This window comes from Osmerus mordax, chromosome 4, assembly GCF_038355195.1.
Source record: "Osmerus mordax isolate fOsmMor3 chromosome 4, fOsmMor3.pri, whole genome shotgun sequence".
Classification (NCBI taxonomy): domain Eukaryota; kingdom Metazoa; phylum Chordata; class Actinopteri; order Osmeriformes; family Osmeridae; genus Osmerus; species Osmerus mordax.
The window spans coordinates 12337368-12354512 of record NC_090053.1 but is presented as its reverse complement, the minus strand read 5'-3'; the positions used below and the strand labels follow the sequence as shown (position 1 = coordinate 12354512).

Sequence of the window (17145 nt, the reverse complement as noted above, 5' to 3'; positions counted from 1 at the left end):
ATGGACCCTTAGATTAACTTTATAGGTTCATTTTAAATTGAACTACCTTGGAAATCCATGAAATGTACATTCAAAGGGGAACGTTGTTAAATGCTGGTGCACTTATAAAAGCAAGTATTTTGAGTAAATTTTGCAAATGTGATCATAACGCAAAGTTACAAAACATTTAACTAACTCAGGGAGTCAGATGGCTGAGCGGTGAGGGAGTCGGGCTAGTAATCCGAAGGTTGCCAGTTCGATTCCCGGTCATACCAACTGACGTTGTGTCCTTGGGCAAGGCACTTCACCCTACTTGCCTCGGGGGAATGTCCCTGTACTTACTGTAAGTCGCTCTGGATAAGAGCGTCTGCTAAGTGACTAAATGTAAATGTAAACTAAGCATCTATTGATGCTTTTCAGTCATACAATACCAATGCAACATATTGACAGAGAACACAGCTACCCAGCTGAGGGGTTAAGTCCTAATGATAGTCACCTTATAGGCTTTTGCCCCACTCTTGCCAGCTTCCCAACAGATTCTCACACAACTGTGCATATACATGTAAATGTGTATATGCATATCAGTGTCTGTAGGCGTTTTGTGTACTCCTGTATCCTGCATCTTTCTATTGGAGGTTGCTGTTTATTTACATAATATATAAATATACAAATATAGAAATCCATGTGCCAAATCCAGTTCTTGTTCAGTCCGATCCATTCCAAAACCCAAGTTTGTACTGTAGGAAACCTTCTGTACAAATCAGTATGAAATATTGTTTCTCTCTGATAGTCCCTTGTAACTGGTGCCAATAAACTATTCAAACTTGAAATAAACATTGAATAAAAATGTGATGTGGCTTCTTGTGGTGTGTAGTTCTTCCGCATATGTTTGATTGAAGTTGAAGACATGTTCAACTCAGCAGTGACTTTGACTGGTAAATATCTCACACAAAGATTGACATCTAGAGGAAGTAACCAGACATTACATGTGGTGCAGTTCTCCAGATCTATGAAGATGAATCAAGATTAAGGTATCAATCCCAGAAATTATATTCAAGTAACCTTTAATAAAAAAATTAAAAGAACATTGCATAACTGTACAATTAAATACAACAAATCCATCCATACATTTAAAGACAAAAACGGCACAAAAATAAAACACATTTGTACAAACACAACAAGTCTAAACTGTCAGAGTATCCTTGTCCTTGCCAATACATGATAGCTTGTCTAGTTCAAGTGTGAGAAGGCTGGTTTGAGAAAAGGTCTAGTGTTGGTTTGAGGTACAGGGATGGCCATGAAGCCTGGCCTCCTCCCTACTGGTCCTGATGGTGGTGAAGATGCAGCCGGCCTGGTGGAGCCTCTGCCTGCAGACTGGCCACGACCCCTGGAACTGGACGTCCAGGATTTGTTGCGACTGTAGCCACTGCACAACAGACAGCAGAATCACAGAAGTCAGTGAAACAAAACTAAAACAACCTAGCAGATGGAATTACAAAATATTTTTCCAGTCACAGTACTACACACACCTTTTGGAATTGTAGTTTTGGTTGCTGTAGGCCTTCCTTTTTTTGGATGTATTAAAGGCGGGCGCTTTCTTTCTCTTCTGTCCTCTGCCTGTTGTGTTGCTAAAGTAGCTCGACTGGCCGCTGTCGTCGTCGTCATCGCCCTCGTTGTCTCGTGTCATGTCTATCCATCTGTCAGTGTTCCCTGGGTTGGCGCCCCACTCGTCCTCTGCTGCTGGGGTACAAACACAAGCATTAATCAACACTTTGGCCTCCAGAAACTTCCAGAAGTGGGGTCACACACGGTGTGTATGTGTGGGAGGGAGGGTGACTGACCGGGCAGCTTCCACTGTGAGTATCTCTGCAGCAGCTCGATGACCTCTGCCCCATACTTCTCCAGCTTGTCCTCCGTCACGCCGTCTATCTGCAGGAGAACGTCCGCGTCTGCCGACAGCGTCTCTGTCGGCAGGAAACAGAAGAAAACACCCGGTCACTAACTTAGTACGGGAGTACCTTCGGAGAACCAAAACTGAGGAGCTGGATCGGTTCAACTACAGCAATCCTTTGAAATGTGTGTGTGTGTGTAGAGGATTCAGAACTCACCGGCTATCTTCTTCAGAGTGGCGAAGGAGAAGATGTTGTAGTAATGAATGCCGAACACCTTGCCCAGCTTCTTGCACAGCTCTGTGAGCTCCTGGAGACACTTCTGGACCATCTCCTCTCTCTGAGAGACGCTCTTGGCCACGGAGGCTTTGTGTTTCCTGATGCTGGAGGCCGACTCCGTCTCAAAGAACTCCACCTGGGAGGAGACACGAGGTAGTAGGTAGTAGTACACTGGTATGCCTGGTTGAGACGATGGTATTGATCCACTGCATCAGGTATAATACAGATTGTTCCTTGGCACTAACTGCTGAAATACTGTGATAACTGTGCTCTTTGATTTTCTGCTGTGCTTGCAAGATGCATACATTCTATGTAGCTTTGGATGAAAGATGCTGATAAATGAAATGTCAAATGTAATGCGAGTGAAGAAATCTAGCGAAAAAACCTTTAGTGCACTGAGGCAGTTTCATATCTAGTAAACAGGAACTGAATCTATGGCTGTTTTTTTTATACACCTATTTAGTTCCATAAAGCCAGTGTGTGTGATTAGTATCTATTCGTTGAGCTGACCTGCATCTGTCCATTTAGCACATTCATGGCCTTCGGTCCAGCAGAGATGTAAGCTATGGCCTGGCCGTTGCTGCCGATAAAAAGGTCTTCCAATAGGATGTTGTCCAGCACCAGCTTCTTAAACAGACGGTCTGCGTTGTGTCTGGACAAGGCTGCGCCCATTCCAAACATCCCTGTCTGCACCTTGGCAGTATTCTTACCTGGCAGAGCCCAATGCAAAAACACAAACAAAGATCGTACGGTCCTCGACATTTTGAAACGTGCGACTATTGTTCTATCTGCAAGGGATTTCATGACAGTCTGTACCATGGAAAATGTCCACCAGCATGTTCAGGGTCAGTCGGTTTTGGTTGGAGGACCTGCCGTATCTGCACCCCACTTTCTCACAGTGCTCCTGGACAAACCTGACGATCTTCTTCACGTCCTCAGTCATGTTCCTCTGTTTGTATTGCTGGAAACACAGACGGGGGAATCAATCACCTCATTTTGTATGTTTTCATCATAATGCACGTTATTGAAGTGATGTGTAGACTCTAAGCTTTAAGGCGGTGAAGAGTGTCTCTGTGGGCTGGCTCTCACATGAGGCTTAGCACAGTTGTCGCAGATGACGTCTGGGTGGTCTTTGCAGAAGCTGGGGTTGAATTTGTGCTCTCCAAAGTAAGCCAGCAGCTGAATCCTCCTACAGTCCATCACATTTTCACAGAAATGCACCATGCTGTGGAGGTTGTTGAAGTGCGTGGCTTTCGTGTCTCGGTTGCCATCTTTATCCACTGCGGTCAAAACGAGAGAAAGGAGTTACATTAATGACAACTGAATAAAAGTCCAATGAGCAGTTTTGTAGAGGACACAATAAAAACACATGGAATATCATAGGACACGGGTGACTGTGATCAGAAGCCTTGAAGGCTAAACCAATACGGGACCCTGGCACGACTGGTTTCAGATCTACGTACTGCTGATGATTCTCTTGATGCGGATGACGTCAGTGTAGGAGTAGAAGAGGACGCAGTGGGAGATCTCCCCGTCCCTGCCTGCCCTGCCGGACTCCTGGTAGTAGCCCTCCACAGACTTAGGCAGACTGGCATGGATCACGTAGCGTACGTCCGGTTTGTCGATGCCCATCCCGAAGGCTATGGTGGCACATATCACCTGCAAGACCAGGGAACACGTCGTCGAATCCTGGAGATCCATAGAGAGTAGATCTGGTGGCGAGTAGGTCTGTTGGCTCGAGAGCGGGCCCCTCACCTGGCATCCGTCCTGGTTGATCCATTTGTTCTGGACGTACTCTCTGTCGTTATCGTTGAGACCTGCGTGATAGGCCAGCGCCTGGATCCCTGCCCTCTGGAGACTTACTGCCATGGTGTCACAGTCATTCCGGGACAGGCAGTACACTATGCCCGAGTCTCCTGCACGGGCCAAACAGAGAGAAGAGCAGTTTTGGTGGTACTAATCAGAACAAAACTAGACCACCACTGGGCACTTCAGGGAGGGGACTCTTACGTGGATAATGCTTCTTGATCCAGCCGATGCAGTCTTCGTCAACCTTCTTGGGTTTTTTGGGCAGCACAACGTACTTGAGGTTGGTCCGGTTGAAGCTCATAGTGAACCTGGAAACACACACAAGGGTTTCCAACAGCTGCCTGTAACACAGACAGTTGGGATTGGTGGCTAGGCCAGGACCGGGCTCTGTGAAGCACGTACAACTGGGGCCGGCTCATCTGCAGCTGGTTGAGGATGTCCTTCTGGACGCGGGGGGTGGCAGTGGCAGTCAGGGCCATGATGGGCACCTTGGGGAACTTCTGCCTCAGCTCGTGCATCCGCTTGTAGTCAGGCCTGAAGTCGTGACCCCACTGAGACACAAGACAACACGACAGGGCTCAGCCTCCGCCGCCAAACACACACATAGGGACGGCAGGCCGCTTACCTGACTGACGCAGTGAGCCTCGTCGATGACAAAGCGAGCCAGGAGGCCTCGCTCATACAGGTTCTCCAGGGCGCTGATCATCCTGTAACTGGCACACACCTGGGGAGGAAGATGCGCTCTCAAAAACGGCTGGGGGATTTCCCACAAGGCTCGGCAAACCATGAGAACCACACACAGCATTTCAAACTGTGATTTCAAATTGTGATTATGTAGCAATGTTCAAGGCTCCTACCTTCTCAGGAGTGGCGTACAGCAGTTTGATTATGGGGTCTTTCTTGGACAGCTGCATGTAGATGTTGGCAGCTTCTCTATCAGTCTTTTCACCAGACAAACTTGTGGCCGGGATCTTTTATGTAAGGATATTTGAATTCATAACCATCTCAAGATCAGAAGAAACATCCAGCCTAACAGCTACTGCACTGCCCTATTTAGACAGAGCAGTATCAATACATGACACAACACTGCTCTTTATGCCATGAATATCTCTAAATTCCATTAAGATCCACTAATAAACCTAAAACCCAAAGGCCTTTCTTAAGGTAATAACCTCACTGGGTATACTGGTTTTAGCTACTCAACTATTTCTCTTGTATTCTTTGGTATTGTGTTTATATTCAAATACAATTAATACATTTCCATAATCCTCAGGGTTATTTTGTAATATATGTCAACATTTCTAAATAACAGGTCAAATGACTTACATCCAGAGTGGTGAGCTTTTGAACCTGGTCTACAATGAGTGACTTCAATGGGGAGATCACTATAGTGACCCCTGGGGACACACAAGCAGGCAGCTGGTAGCACAAGCTCTTACCCCCACCTGAAACACACAAACACACCATCAGAAAACCAACATCAGTTTCTTGTAAGGTAGGTGAACTACTCATGTATGATGTGTGGTATGCAACCTTCATCAACGACCCACCAGTGGGCATCAGAATGAACGTGTCCTCTCCCAGCAGAGCAGCATTGATAGCCTCAAGCTGATTAAAGCGGAACTGATGAAGACCAAATCGCTTGTGGAAGATCTTCATCATCTCTGAAGCGTGGGGAAAATTGAACCCTCGGAAGCGATCATGGGCAGGATTTCTATATGTAGACTCTTTAAAAACAAAAAAAACACAAAAAGGAAGGAGTACAAGACAAGAAGATATACAAATATTTGTAGACACACAGATCTCAACTCAAATCTAGCACTTCCTACCTGGAGAGGAGATCTTTGGGGCAGGCTTAAAGGTAGGAGCTGGAGTGACTGGTCTCTTCTCCCAGCTCAACTTAGTGGGTCCTCCCTCCTTGACTGCTGACGTCACGGTGCGGGAGTTAAACCGAGATGTTGAAGAGCTTGCCGCTTCATCAAAGTAGTCAGGGATGTCCGACTCGTTCAGGTCATCTATGTCAAAGTTATCATTGAAGAAGTCATCGAGCTCTGTCTCTACTGGAGCCGAGGCAGCCACTGCTGAAGCACTGCTCTCCCATCTACTCTGGACAGCTGCTGGTCTCTTAGGAGAGAAGAAGAGCTCAGGGACATCCAGGTCATCAATAGTTACGTCTGTAGGCAGGTCACACGGTGTCGAGAGGACACAGGCTGATGGGGAGTCCGTGTTACTGAGGTGTCTAATTAGTGTCCCCTTTTCTCCTCTGATGTATGAATCGGCTATGGTGCTGGGCTTCCATGACGTTCTGGGAGTCTGGACTTCATTGATGAGGCAGTCAGAGTCCTCGAACATGGTGCTGTTGTAGTCTACTGATATGACAGACGTCCTGCTAAATGGTTTCTTGGAGGGGTTCCCTCTGTCTGTGGGCAGACAGGTGCAGGAGGACGTAGCGCTGGGAGTGGGAAGTGAAAAGGAAGGCTTCTCTTTATCGCTGGGTTCCAAGATCACGGTGCTGTCTGGCTGGGTCTTGATTACAGACATGTCACTTCCCTTGGCAAGAATCCTTTTCCTGTGGGTAAAAAGATGCTTATGTTGACATGAAAAGGTACATTTACCGAGTACAGTCTCAGTGTAAACACATAAACAGAATACCTGTGAGCCCTGAGGAGTAGCAGCTCTGTTCCACAGGACAGGCCTATTATGGCATGCTCAGGGATGGAATCCACCAGAGAACAGATGGATTCCATGATGCTGAAGAGCTGGTCATCTGTTTTGGAATTAGTGACTATGGAACCAAAAGAAAATATCACAAATGAAAACAAAATGCGTTTAAAACGAGACATTCATAGCGGGGGGGAAGGTTTGAAGAGAATAAACTCAACTCACCACTTCTTTCTTTAGGATGGGCATCTGAGACACTGTGCAGGCTTGACACAGACCTCACTGTTAAGACGGGGCTTATGTCTGTACTGGCTGAGCCAGCAGGTTGCAATCTGGAGACACTACAAATCAAGCAACACATAAACACATCAGTAAAAACACCATATACTAAGCAGCTACCAGATTCAAATGAGATCTCCTATGAACGCACCTTCTCCTAGAAAAAATGGAAGGACTGTGCTCTTCAGGCTGGGGGGATGGAGGGATGTAATCCAAGTCATCTTCTGGTTCCTTATAGTCAACATCTATTATATCTGGGTCAACCCATGTTTTCTTATGACCTAAAATAAGACAAGGAGAGTAGAGAGTCTCTTTATAGATGCATTTTCATGCTGATCGGCCAATAAAACATTTTCTTTTTTTTTTAATACTAATTGTCTCACCTGTCCGAATTCCTCTGGCTGTACTGGTCTCAGCAGTGATTTCCTCTTCACTGTCACTCAGAACCGACTTGGATGGAGCAGTGGGCCGTCTCTTAGCCGTCTGAATAGGGGAATCCTTCTCCGGTGCCCACTTCTCTTCATCCTGGGTTTGTGTGTCTCTAGGGCAAACATCAGGGATGCCTGCAATGGGCTGTTCTGAGCCCTCTGTATCGAGCTCTTTCCCAGCAGGAGGATCCTTTTTCCCAGCATGGCTGTTTGCTTCCAAGTCCAGTACAAGTCCTGGGATGTCTTCATCTGTTCTGTTCGTTCTATGTGGTGCCTTTCCACTTGAGAGGGTTCTGGCTGGGCTTGGTAGAGCCTTTTTGCCCTTTACAGGGGTTTCGAAGTCATCCAAATCATCCCAAGCATTCACAGGAAACCCAAATGACCCGTCAAGTCCTGCGGCTTTGCTGCCATTGCTAACAGTGAATGAACTGTCCGACTTTGTCAAGGCAGGTCCATCAGACGCAGGCAATGTTGTAACAGACTTGCTTAGAGGATGTGAGCTGAACACAGGAGTGCTGGAATCCGACTTGTATTCAGAGCTTAGAAAGTGGTTGTTGATTTTTACAACTGGTGGGTTAGGCTTGGTTGAAAATACCAAAGGAGGTTTAGTTATTGCAGTGTTTTGAGGGATGTTGACACTCCTGTAAGCCAAGACATTTGAGTTGTTTACCTTTGTGGGTATTTCCACTTTAGTGATGCCTGATGAAGACTTCTTTCTGAAACAAAATGCTCTGGAATAAAATTTAAAAAACATAAAAAATTAGATACAAGTTTCCAAAACTTTCAATCACGTTGTGAATGTGGCATTTAAACATAAGCAAGTTTCCGAAATTAATATATTGGAGGTCCATGGTGTTGACTACACTGACACTGATACTGGCTGGCAGTGGTCTGCTGTTACAAAAACACCATGTAAATACCTACCCCGGCTTTGGTTTAGCTAACGACAGTCTGCTCTGAGCTGCATTACTATGCTTCTGGAGCTGCTCTTTCAGGTTATTTTGCGGAAGACAGGACATTGCAGCAAGCTAAGTTCAAGTAAAATGAGCCAGGACACGTAGCTTTATAAATTAAATAGATACTGTAGTGTAGCTACTGTAGCTAGCTTGCGACATGTTGTCATTGTTGTCATTGCTAGTCGAAGTCACAGACGCGCTCATAACGTTTAAACATGTTCTTTTTTTTTTTACAAATCGTATATTATCCGTGTTTTGTCTCCATGATATATTGTCGTGCCGTCCTACGTAGAAAGACAGACAACATTTAATTTGTGGTCACTTCAGCTTGAAGCCACAATAACGTAGCAGCGGGACTAGCAGCTCGCTCAATCGAATGGATTATCATTTTTGCGCCTGTTTAGACAGCTTGCCATTGGCAGAAATCTTCTTCCTGACTTCTCATTTGTTTCCTGTCTGCTGTTCATTGTGGGAAATGTAGTCGTATCAGTTTCTTATCGTTCAGCGAAAAAAATAGTTTTACAAATTACAAATAGGAATGCAAAAACACATTTTAAGAGGCAACCTGCATTATGCATGCTGGCGGCGGTATTACTACTGCGTATTACCTTCTAGTATTTAGCGTTTTCCTTATATTTTCAGCAATACGATAACAAATTGGTCCTGAAATCTTGTCAAGATTTCGCCTTAACTACGTTTTTATTCTCAGCTAACACATGACGTTGCGGCAACGTTGCCAGTAAGTGCTCAGTTGGTAACCCGCGACGTTACCTTCTGGCAACGTCGTGGCAACGTCGTAGCAACGTTATAAAGGGAATGTTGCCAGTTGGTCCCATGGACAACGTTGCCACGACGTCGTACCTTGGTCGGCTGGTTACGTTATTTTTAGACCCGTGGACAACGTTGCCGCGACATCGTACCTTGGTCAGCTGGTTACGTTATTTTTTGGTCCCCTGGACAACGTTGCCGCGACGTTGTACCTTGGTCGCCTGGTTACGTTATTTTTTGGTCTCATGGACAACGTTGCCGCGACGTCGTACCTTGGTCACGTAATTTTATTGGTCTCATGGACAACGTTGCCGCGACGTTGTACCTTGGTCGGCTGGTTACCTTATTTTTAGACCCGTGGACAACGTTGCCGCGACGTCGTACCTTGGTCGCTTGGTTACGTTATTTTTGGGTCTCATGGACAACGTTGCCGCGACGTTGTACCTTGGTCGGCTGGTTACCTTATTTTTAGACCCGTGGACAACGTTGCCGCGACGTCGTACCTTGGTCGGCTGGTTACGTTATTTTTTAGTCTCATGGACAACGTTGCCGCGACGTTGTACCTTGGTCGGCTGGATACATTAATTTTGGTACCATGGGTTAAGTTGCGGTTAAGTCGCTCTTTGGTCACAGGACAACGGATCTCGAGTGCAATATAGTGGTTTATCCAGAGATGGAGAGATCACACTGGACTGCTCTCAGTTCTGACACTTTTGCAATGTAGCCATAGTCTACATGAATTTCAATCACACACAATATTATATGTTGCACCCAGCACGTATAAATGTAGACAATGCATGTAATTCATGTGCAGCTCAGCCCCAGCATGTCATTGGTCATCAATGTTCTCATATGCAGAAACATAGCTTTAATAAATAAAAGACTGAATTTGGAATATAATTTAGTCTTTCATTCTTTACTATAAACATGTACAAAAGCAATTAATGTGTGATGTGTAACATGATTAAGCAAACATTCTTTGTATAGCACACCAAAGCTGTATGACACAATAATTTTTGTAATACAAAATTGTTAAATGTGACCAAAAGGTAAGCGACTCTTAAGAGTTTCATTTCCAAAGACAAGTCATCACAGAATATTACAATTCTTCCTTAGCAAACCTGCCCCTCAGTCTGCCCCTGAGCAACAACTTTGCGCATGCCCATTTCAACGCATCGCTGAAACTGGGGTTTCAGAAGAGATTTTGCAGGGGTTCAACACCGTCTTGTACGCATTGGATTTCAACTGGAAATTAGCTACTTCAAAGGTGAGTTTCTTTACAGAAATAGTTTTTAAATATATAAACAATTTCAGAAATTGGATGGGGCATGTTAATACGTAACTATATGTTTGAAATTTAGGCTATTTAACCTGTTTATGTGCTATCTGATTCACATTGTTTACGTTAGGATTTCGCTAGCTACAGTACAGTAGAGGTTAAACCCCCCAGAAAGTTATGTTGAAATACTGAAAATGCATAGGCCTACATGTTATCAAAGCGTCTCACAAATCACCCACAAAAGAATCAGTGAAAATAAACGTTCAGAACTGTTAAAAAACCTTGTCCCAAAATAGTTTATTTAGCCCGGAATTTTCAAAGACTGTGGAGCTAGCGTGGCTGATCACGTTTTAATCACAGTCGGCCATGGCATGCACAGCAATGGCGTCTATAAAAGTATCATGTCACTATTTTTTTCAATTTGTACATGACATGTACTGTTTTTGGTTTATTCGTTTTAACCTTTAGATGCGTGAGTTCTAAATATTTCCGACGCTTCCACCAGTTATTTTTCCAAAACGGCAGCTAGGTAGCTTTAATTAGCTTCTGTTACCTAGCAACCTAGCATAATACTCGTAGCAATGCTACTACCTGATAGTGTTACTTGTTAGCCTACTAATAGTAAATTTTGAAGCCATACTATAGCGTTTGTCATATAGTTTTTGTCTATCAGAAAATAGTCGGTTGGAATGTTCAGAATGACACATGTGCGACGCTACGATGTGGGGCCCTGCTTTCGAACGATCACATATGTGCAATGCCACTCCTTTAATATCAATATGCTAATACTATGTACATAAACTACATTCAACTTTCATTTCTGTACAGATTATCCTACCACCGTCACACGGCCTAGCACTGTGTCCCTGGGAAATGATGGTAAATTAATGAATGACCGTTTAAAACAGTGACAATAATTGTATGAGCCATGGCAACCCTAAAGGCTGTTTTGAAGCAAAAGCATGACTTAAAACTTTTGCATCACCAGATTCCATACCCCTAGATGTCAACTCTGGTCTGGTGGAGGTGAACCCATTGGGGGCCCAGGAAAACAGCTGGCAGCCAGGCAAGTGCAAATATAAGACACTCATAAAAATATATGTTTGTATACAACCATTCAAGGTAACATTTGTTATTTACATCAAAGTTACAGCTAATCTAGATGAACCACAGTGTATGCCAATCATGCTAACTCTTGTAAACTTGTTTTACTTGTCTTTAATGACAGACACATTACAGGTTATGCTCCGGAAGATGGAGACATTGGAGGAGAACCAGCGAGAGGCTCTCCTATTCAGGCGACTACAGGGCAGACACACTGAAGAGGTGCCAGTGATGGACCTACAGGTGGCCCAAACACAGGTTGAACTCCAAGACCTTGAGGAGCGCCTTACGGTGCTCTATGGCTTACACGCAGCGTTCAACGTTCACATTGGTGCTGACAATAAGTTCATGACTTCTAATTCCAGACGCTGTGATGAAGTGGAAGACGGGACTGGCAGAGAAAGCTGTGGAGCTCCTCATAGAGGAGACACTCAAACACACCCCGGCAGCCCATTCAAAACAAGCCAGGTGAATGAATCATGATTGCAGCTTCCATATCCAACCTTTCACATGGCTATGTGACAAAAATCTAGAATCACATATTTTTTTTGATGATGTATATTATTTTAGATGTGATTTTTTTATGACTTGTATAGCGCCTTTTTACACGTGCAATTATGTTGATAGAACACTAACTTATTTTGTGCTTCATTGTCAGGGCCAACAGACAGGACCTGTAGCGGGGACTGGCAGAAGATTTTAATTCACTGTTTGGCACTTTGTTTGAAATAAAATGACAATGTTACATGGAAATGCTGCCTTGTTCATGATTAGCTGGAGTCAGGCTACACATCACACAAACATAGTCCTCCTAAAGTTGGCTACCATGTAGCCTATTATACAAGAACAAGTAGCATTTTGGGCAAATGAGGTCTGCATATGAACCGCCCCAATATAAGCAGTAGAATTGAGAAATAGGTTACTTAGTTAACGTTGCAGTTACGGACTGGCAACGTCACGAAAGTACGTTGCTAGGAGGTCGCGGTTACGGACTGGCAACGTCGGAAAATGACGTTGCTAGGAGGTCGCGGTTACAGACTGGCAACGTCGGAAAATAACGTTGCCACGACGTCGCGGTTACGGACTGGCAACGTCAAAAGATTACGTTGCGGTTACGTTCTGGCGTCCCACAGATGCACGGTCCCGCAACGTCGCCAAAGACGTTGCGGCAACGTATGTTTGGTCATCGAGTGACGTTGCGGCAACGTAAGGGCAACGTAACTGTGTTAGCTGCGCACTTGGCCTGTTCAGCACCATCGCTGTCAATCAGCTGTTGCTGTCCGTGGTGTTGAAAATATTTTATTTGACTGGCAAACTGTTTTCTTTGTTCGTCAATACAAACTTGTCAACAAATGTGGCTTTTCTTTGTGTCTTGACATATAGGCTTACTTGGATGAACAAGTGACACATTATGCATTCATCAGATATTTTACCGTTTTTTTACGGTTTTAATTTTTAAATGACTTGGTAGCAGAGGGCCCCATGATGAAGCTCCGCCCCCACTGCACTGAAAGTCTAGCTCCGCCCCTGCTCGCTGTGCATAATTGGGTGTGCTCCAATTATGAGATACAGTGCGTGTCCACTACAGCGGAGCGGGCGGCGCGGAGCGTCGTCTTCCAATTCATTTTCAATGAAGCCGGGCGTTCCTGTTCAGAACAAAGTCCCGAAACGTAACGAGCCTGAATTTAAAGATTAGATAAAAATAATAATGAATGGTGCAGGGTTGCCGATGTTGTCAGTGTCCCTGGTGTGTTTTTAATTCAGTCTCGTCACATTACGTGACTGTTCTGTGCCACTGCTAGCTCGCTAGCACAGCAGACACACGACTGGTTGAGTGACCGGTGGCGTAACATGTAGTCTACTGTAATCTTGCACTAGTAAAATATTGTGTATTTTTACACAATATTGTGTAAAAGTGGTATTTTGATCGATATTGTGAGTACATGAACCCAAGTCTGCACGCTTGGCCATGACTACAACAATAGTGACCTTAGAGAACTACCCAGCTAACAAGGGAAGTCCTGGGGACGTTCCCTTGCGACGTCCTGATAACATTCGGGGACGTTCAGGGGACGTCCTGGGGACGTCATTTTGTTAGCTGGGTACAACTCTGTATTAACCTAGGTTAAGAGGCCTCCGAGCGTGAACTGTGGGAAGGCAAGCAGTGCAGGGCGTTAAAAAACTAGTTAGTAACTCATAATTATGATTTACGTATCTCATAATTTCTATTTAGTATCTCATAATTATAAATTACGTATCTCATAATTATGACTTAGTATCTCATAATTATGACTTACGTATCTCATAATTTCGATTTAGTATCTCATTATTATGACTTACGTATCTCATAATTATAACTTAGTATCTCATAATTATGAATTACGTATCTCATAATTTCGACTTAGTATCTCATATGACTTAATTTGTCATCTTTTTTAATTTTTATTAAAAGCAACCTTATATGGTTCACGTTAGCTAGCTAAACTTAGTGACAGTGGGCAACAGTTTGCTGGTAATAATAACTAGGTAATAACTAGGTGAATAGGTAGCCTAATTTTAGTAGTAGGCTAATAAAACTAGTAAATAGTAATCTTTTTTTAATTCAGTTTGCAAACGTTATCTCACATAACCATTAATTACATAGCCTACAAACGTCTCAAATTAGTATGGTTACCTATGTTGACTGTGGCGTCTACTGACGATGCATGCAAGGACATTGCGGATGTGGTATTTATTAGTAATTGAAAACAGATCAAATACGTGTGATTAATGACAACATGAACAACTCAATCAGGTATTGTCAACAAACAAAAAATGTGGCCTGGATGCTCTATTGAATATTGATGAACCACAGGTATGAGAAGAAAATCAAACCATCTAATTTATGACTTTAAATTATTACATTGGCTCCACATTGTAACTCCTTTCTTAGCTGTCAACCAATCAATATCACACCAAAGGATAGGATGAGCAGGCAGAGAGTCCACACATGTTTTTCCCACGCTCAATGAAGAAATATCTGTGAGGAAAAACATCAAACTATTAGCAGATTATTATCACACACATCAACATGTTTTCCTGGTAGCAAATGGGATTTAGTTTCACATATTTCGATGATTTATAATATATAGTAGACCTATTACCCTTTCATTCCCCAGAAGGGTCCCCAGGAGTTCTTTACTATCCAGTAGGGGGTGACGTTCTCCTCATCATATCCAACAGCCAGCACTGCATGGTTCACTGTGTCAGTAGTGTTGTGACATTCAGAACTATGAAAAAGGAAGTGAGATTTTATAGCATAGAAAAAAAGAAAGCATTTAAAACCTGCCTTACAAGACCTTTTTTTTTCATGAGTTGACATTCCTTAAAGAAAAGGAAGAAAAGTCTTCTCACCTACTGTATACACCACTGTGGTAGTGCATGAAGTCTGATGTCACCTCATAGGCCATGCTAACAGGATTGAGCCTGGCCACTGCATCCACCATACCCATTTCATCATACTGCCACAGAAAGAAAAAGACAAATAAATACAATGACTCGATGGGTCACTAGACCAGAGCATATAGAGCAAATTTCTCTTACCATTGTGATGTTGACCACATCCTTAACAAACGCAGCAGCCCTTTCAGGTTTGAACTTGCACGTCCCGTCCTAATTAAATTAATGCACATGAAAATTTGTAATCATCTGTATCATCATAAGCATTATTTTCTGTGTTGTGTTTTGTTAAATGTATTGTTGACATACTTGGGCTGTGTAGGGGTAATCATCCTCGGTCATGAGTCCCTTGTTGTATTTGATGTACTCAAACGCTTGACTGGGGAGGCCACTGAAAGAGGACAGACTTATACAGTAGAAATATTTCGTACAGAAAGGAAACACCAGTGCCTGTGCTGACACTCACCCATTACACCCATGGTTGTTGAATGCTTGGGCACAGTCCACCAGTTGTTGTTCTGACTAAAGATTAACAAACAGAAAAGCCCCAAAAAACGACTAATCATTTACACATGTAAGAGTTATCAGATGACACAGCTTATGGAAAGGGCCTTTAAAAAACATACTTTTGACATTCACACTGCATTTATGGACTCTGTTGTGAATACGTCTAACAGTATCATAATGAAAAAAAGATAGTCAACATTACAGTTGACTGCTTAAAATAAAACAGGTTTGTGATAATGGCAATCACAAACAAGCAAGTGGTACTCATTGAGAAGAATGAGGAAATAAAAGTAGCTAACCAGCTGTAAAAGTTTTCCTGTTGAGATGGCAGTAACTGACTCCAGACAGCCAGTGGTGGAAAAAGTCCAGCAGCTACCACAAGGCCCCTAAGGTCCAAAACAAACCCTTGTATTACTACAGTACCCAAAAGTACAGTGAAGTACTTCATATTGTAAACTATAAAATAGTTCAGTCTGAGTGAGATCATGTATTCCTTAGAAGTGCCATCAATGCAGTATTGCTTCATGTCTTTATGTTTACTTTAAAAATCAACAACACCATAACGTTATCATACCTGGTTCTTCACATTTGTCACATAATTTCCCTTCTTCCTCCAGTCCACTGAGTCCGGGTAGAGTCCTTTGCTGCTTACATGAGTACCTTTGGTGGCAGAGCAGTTCTGATGCAGACAGACAGATACAGTTTGAATGCCAACTGATACATTCATGCCTCAATCTCTGGCATAATATTTGCTGCTATTAGCCCACTGATCACTCGCATGTGTAAGCATATCATACATAGCTGTACACCATATAAAAAGTCTATACCTGCGGCTCAGTCAGGAGGAAGGACCTTCTGAATTCATCAAAGGTCATGTCAGAAAACGTATTCAGTCCCACTAGGTAGTGAAAAATGAAAGATCTTCATTGGCCAGTGAACAGATTGAACTAATTAATCTGAATCACAACAACAAACTGCATCTATTCTTACTTCTGTACTTGTGATTTCCTCCATTGTGCCGCTCAATCTTCATTTTGTTCTCAATGAATATTTGAAGTCTGTGGTAATATTCCTCGATGTCATATTGTTTATTGTGCTGTAAATTATTGAACAATAAAATTTTACAATTAAGTGATCCGAAGCTTTCGAAAAACTAGCCTAAATGCAGCCCTAAATTGAATTTCCTTAATTCCTCATGCAACCTTGGGATAGAAACTGGTATCTGGACAAACATTTGAATTCATAACTTTATTTACCTGCATCATCCATGACTTAAAGTTATATTCGTCTGCAAAGAGAACAATACTTTTACGATAATAACTAACTCAGATAACTAATAGAATTGCAGTGGTAAATATCGACACAATTGTAGATTCATAAATAAAAGTGAAAGTATAACACGACTTGACACCGTTTGAACTGGAGTGAGACTACTCGGCATTACGGTATTTATCTTACCTTCTTCTGAAAACCCTTTTGAAATAGCATATTGCACGGAAAATAAGAACATGAGCGTTAAAAGTATTGTCGTCATGCTTGCTTGCTTGTGTAAGTTATAGGTGATAGAGAGCGCTGGTAGAGACTACTCCATTTGGTCACGCGGAGGATAAACTATTCAGTCTGTAAAGAGGGGGAGAGGGAGAAAGATCCCTACTATCTAAAAACACTCATGAGACAACAATACCCCTGAGATAGAACATATTTATTAACAAGAGGTAATCAGGAAACATACATTTTTATTTATTATTATTTTATTATTATATATATAT

General features: G+C 43.0%; 2 protein-coding genes and 1 long non-coding RNA gene across 5 annotated transcripts; 1 reads left to right on the top strand and 2 right to left on the bottom strand.

Moving 5' to 3' along the window:
• Positions 1-1026: 1026 nt before the first annotated feature.
• On the bottom strand, positions 1027-8618 carry blm (BLM RecQ like helicase). 3 transcript variants are annotated; one of them, XM_067235434.1, is made up of 22 exons: positions 8249-8618; positions 7995-8055; positions 7280-7904; positions 7048-7177; positions 6843-6958; positions 6609-6741; positions 5786-6525; positions 5507-5683; positions 5283-5401; positions 4814-4927; positions 4582-4680; positions 4359-4507; positions 4158-4264; positions 3903-4063; positions 3611-3806; positions 3237-3427; positions 2964-3108; positions 2658-2857; positions 2088-2283; positions 1821-1943; positions 1509-1719; positions 1027-1405 (listed from the first exon to the last, which is right to left on the bottom strand). In XM_067235434.1, exons 1-22 carry the CDS (start codon positions 8341-8343, stop codon positions 1210-1212), a joined length of 4284 nt encoding a protein of 1427 aa, XP_067091535.1. In that variant the 5' UTR covers positions 8344-8618; the 3' UTR covers positions 1027-1209. The 3 variants fall into 3 exon arrangements, with proteins under 3 accessions (XP_067091535.1, XP_067091532.1, XP_067091534.1); XM_067235431.1 differs by having other exon boundaries at positions 7280-8055; XM_067235433.1 differs by having other exon boundaries at positions 1509-1716; positions 7280-8055.
• A 1479-nt stretch (positions 8619-10097) lies between these two features.
• On the top strand, positions 10098-12184 carry LOC136942471 (uncharacterized). Its single transcript, XR_010876600.1, has 6 exons — positions 10098-10315; positions 11156-11206; positions 11316-11393; positions 11556-11689; positions 11797-11899; positions 12090-12184. It is a non-coding gene; the product is annotated as an uncharacterized lncRNA (long non-coding RNA).
• A 1963-nt stretch (positions 12185-14147) lies between these two features.
• Positions 14148-16992, bottom strand: ctsh (cathepsin H). Its single transcript, XM_067234415.1, has 12 exons — positions 16835-16992; positions 16633-16664; positions 16367-16472; positions 16204-16274; positions 15951-16055; positions 15676-15762; positions 15336-15391; positions 15179-15260; positions 15014-15082; positions 14825-14931; positions 14575-14700; positions 14148-14450 (listed from the first exon to the last, which is right to left on the bottom strand). Exons 1-12 carry the CDS (start codon positions 16908-16910, stop codon positions 14381-14383), a joined length of 987 nt encoding a protein of 328 aa, XP_067090516.1. The 5' UTR covers positions 16911-16992; the 3' UTR covers positions 14148-14380.
• Between the last annotated feature and the right edge of the window lie 153 nt (positions 16993-17145).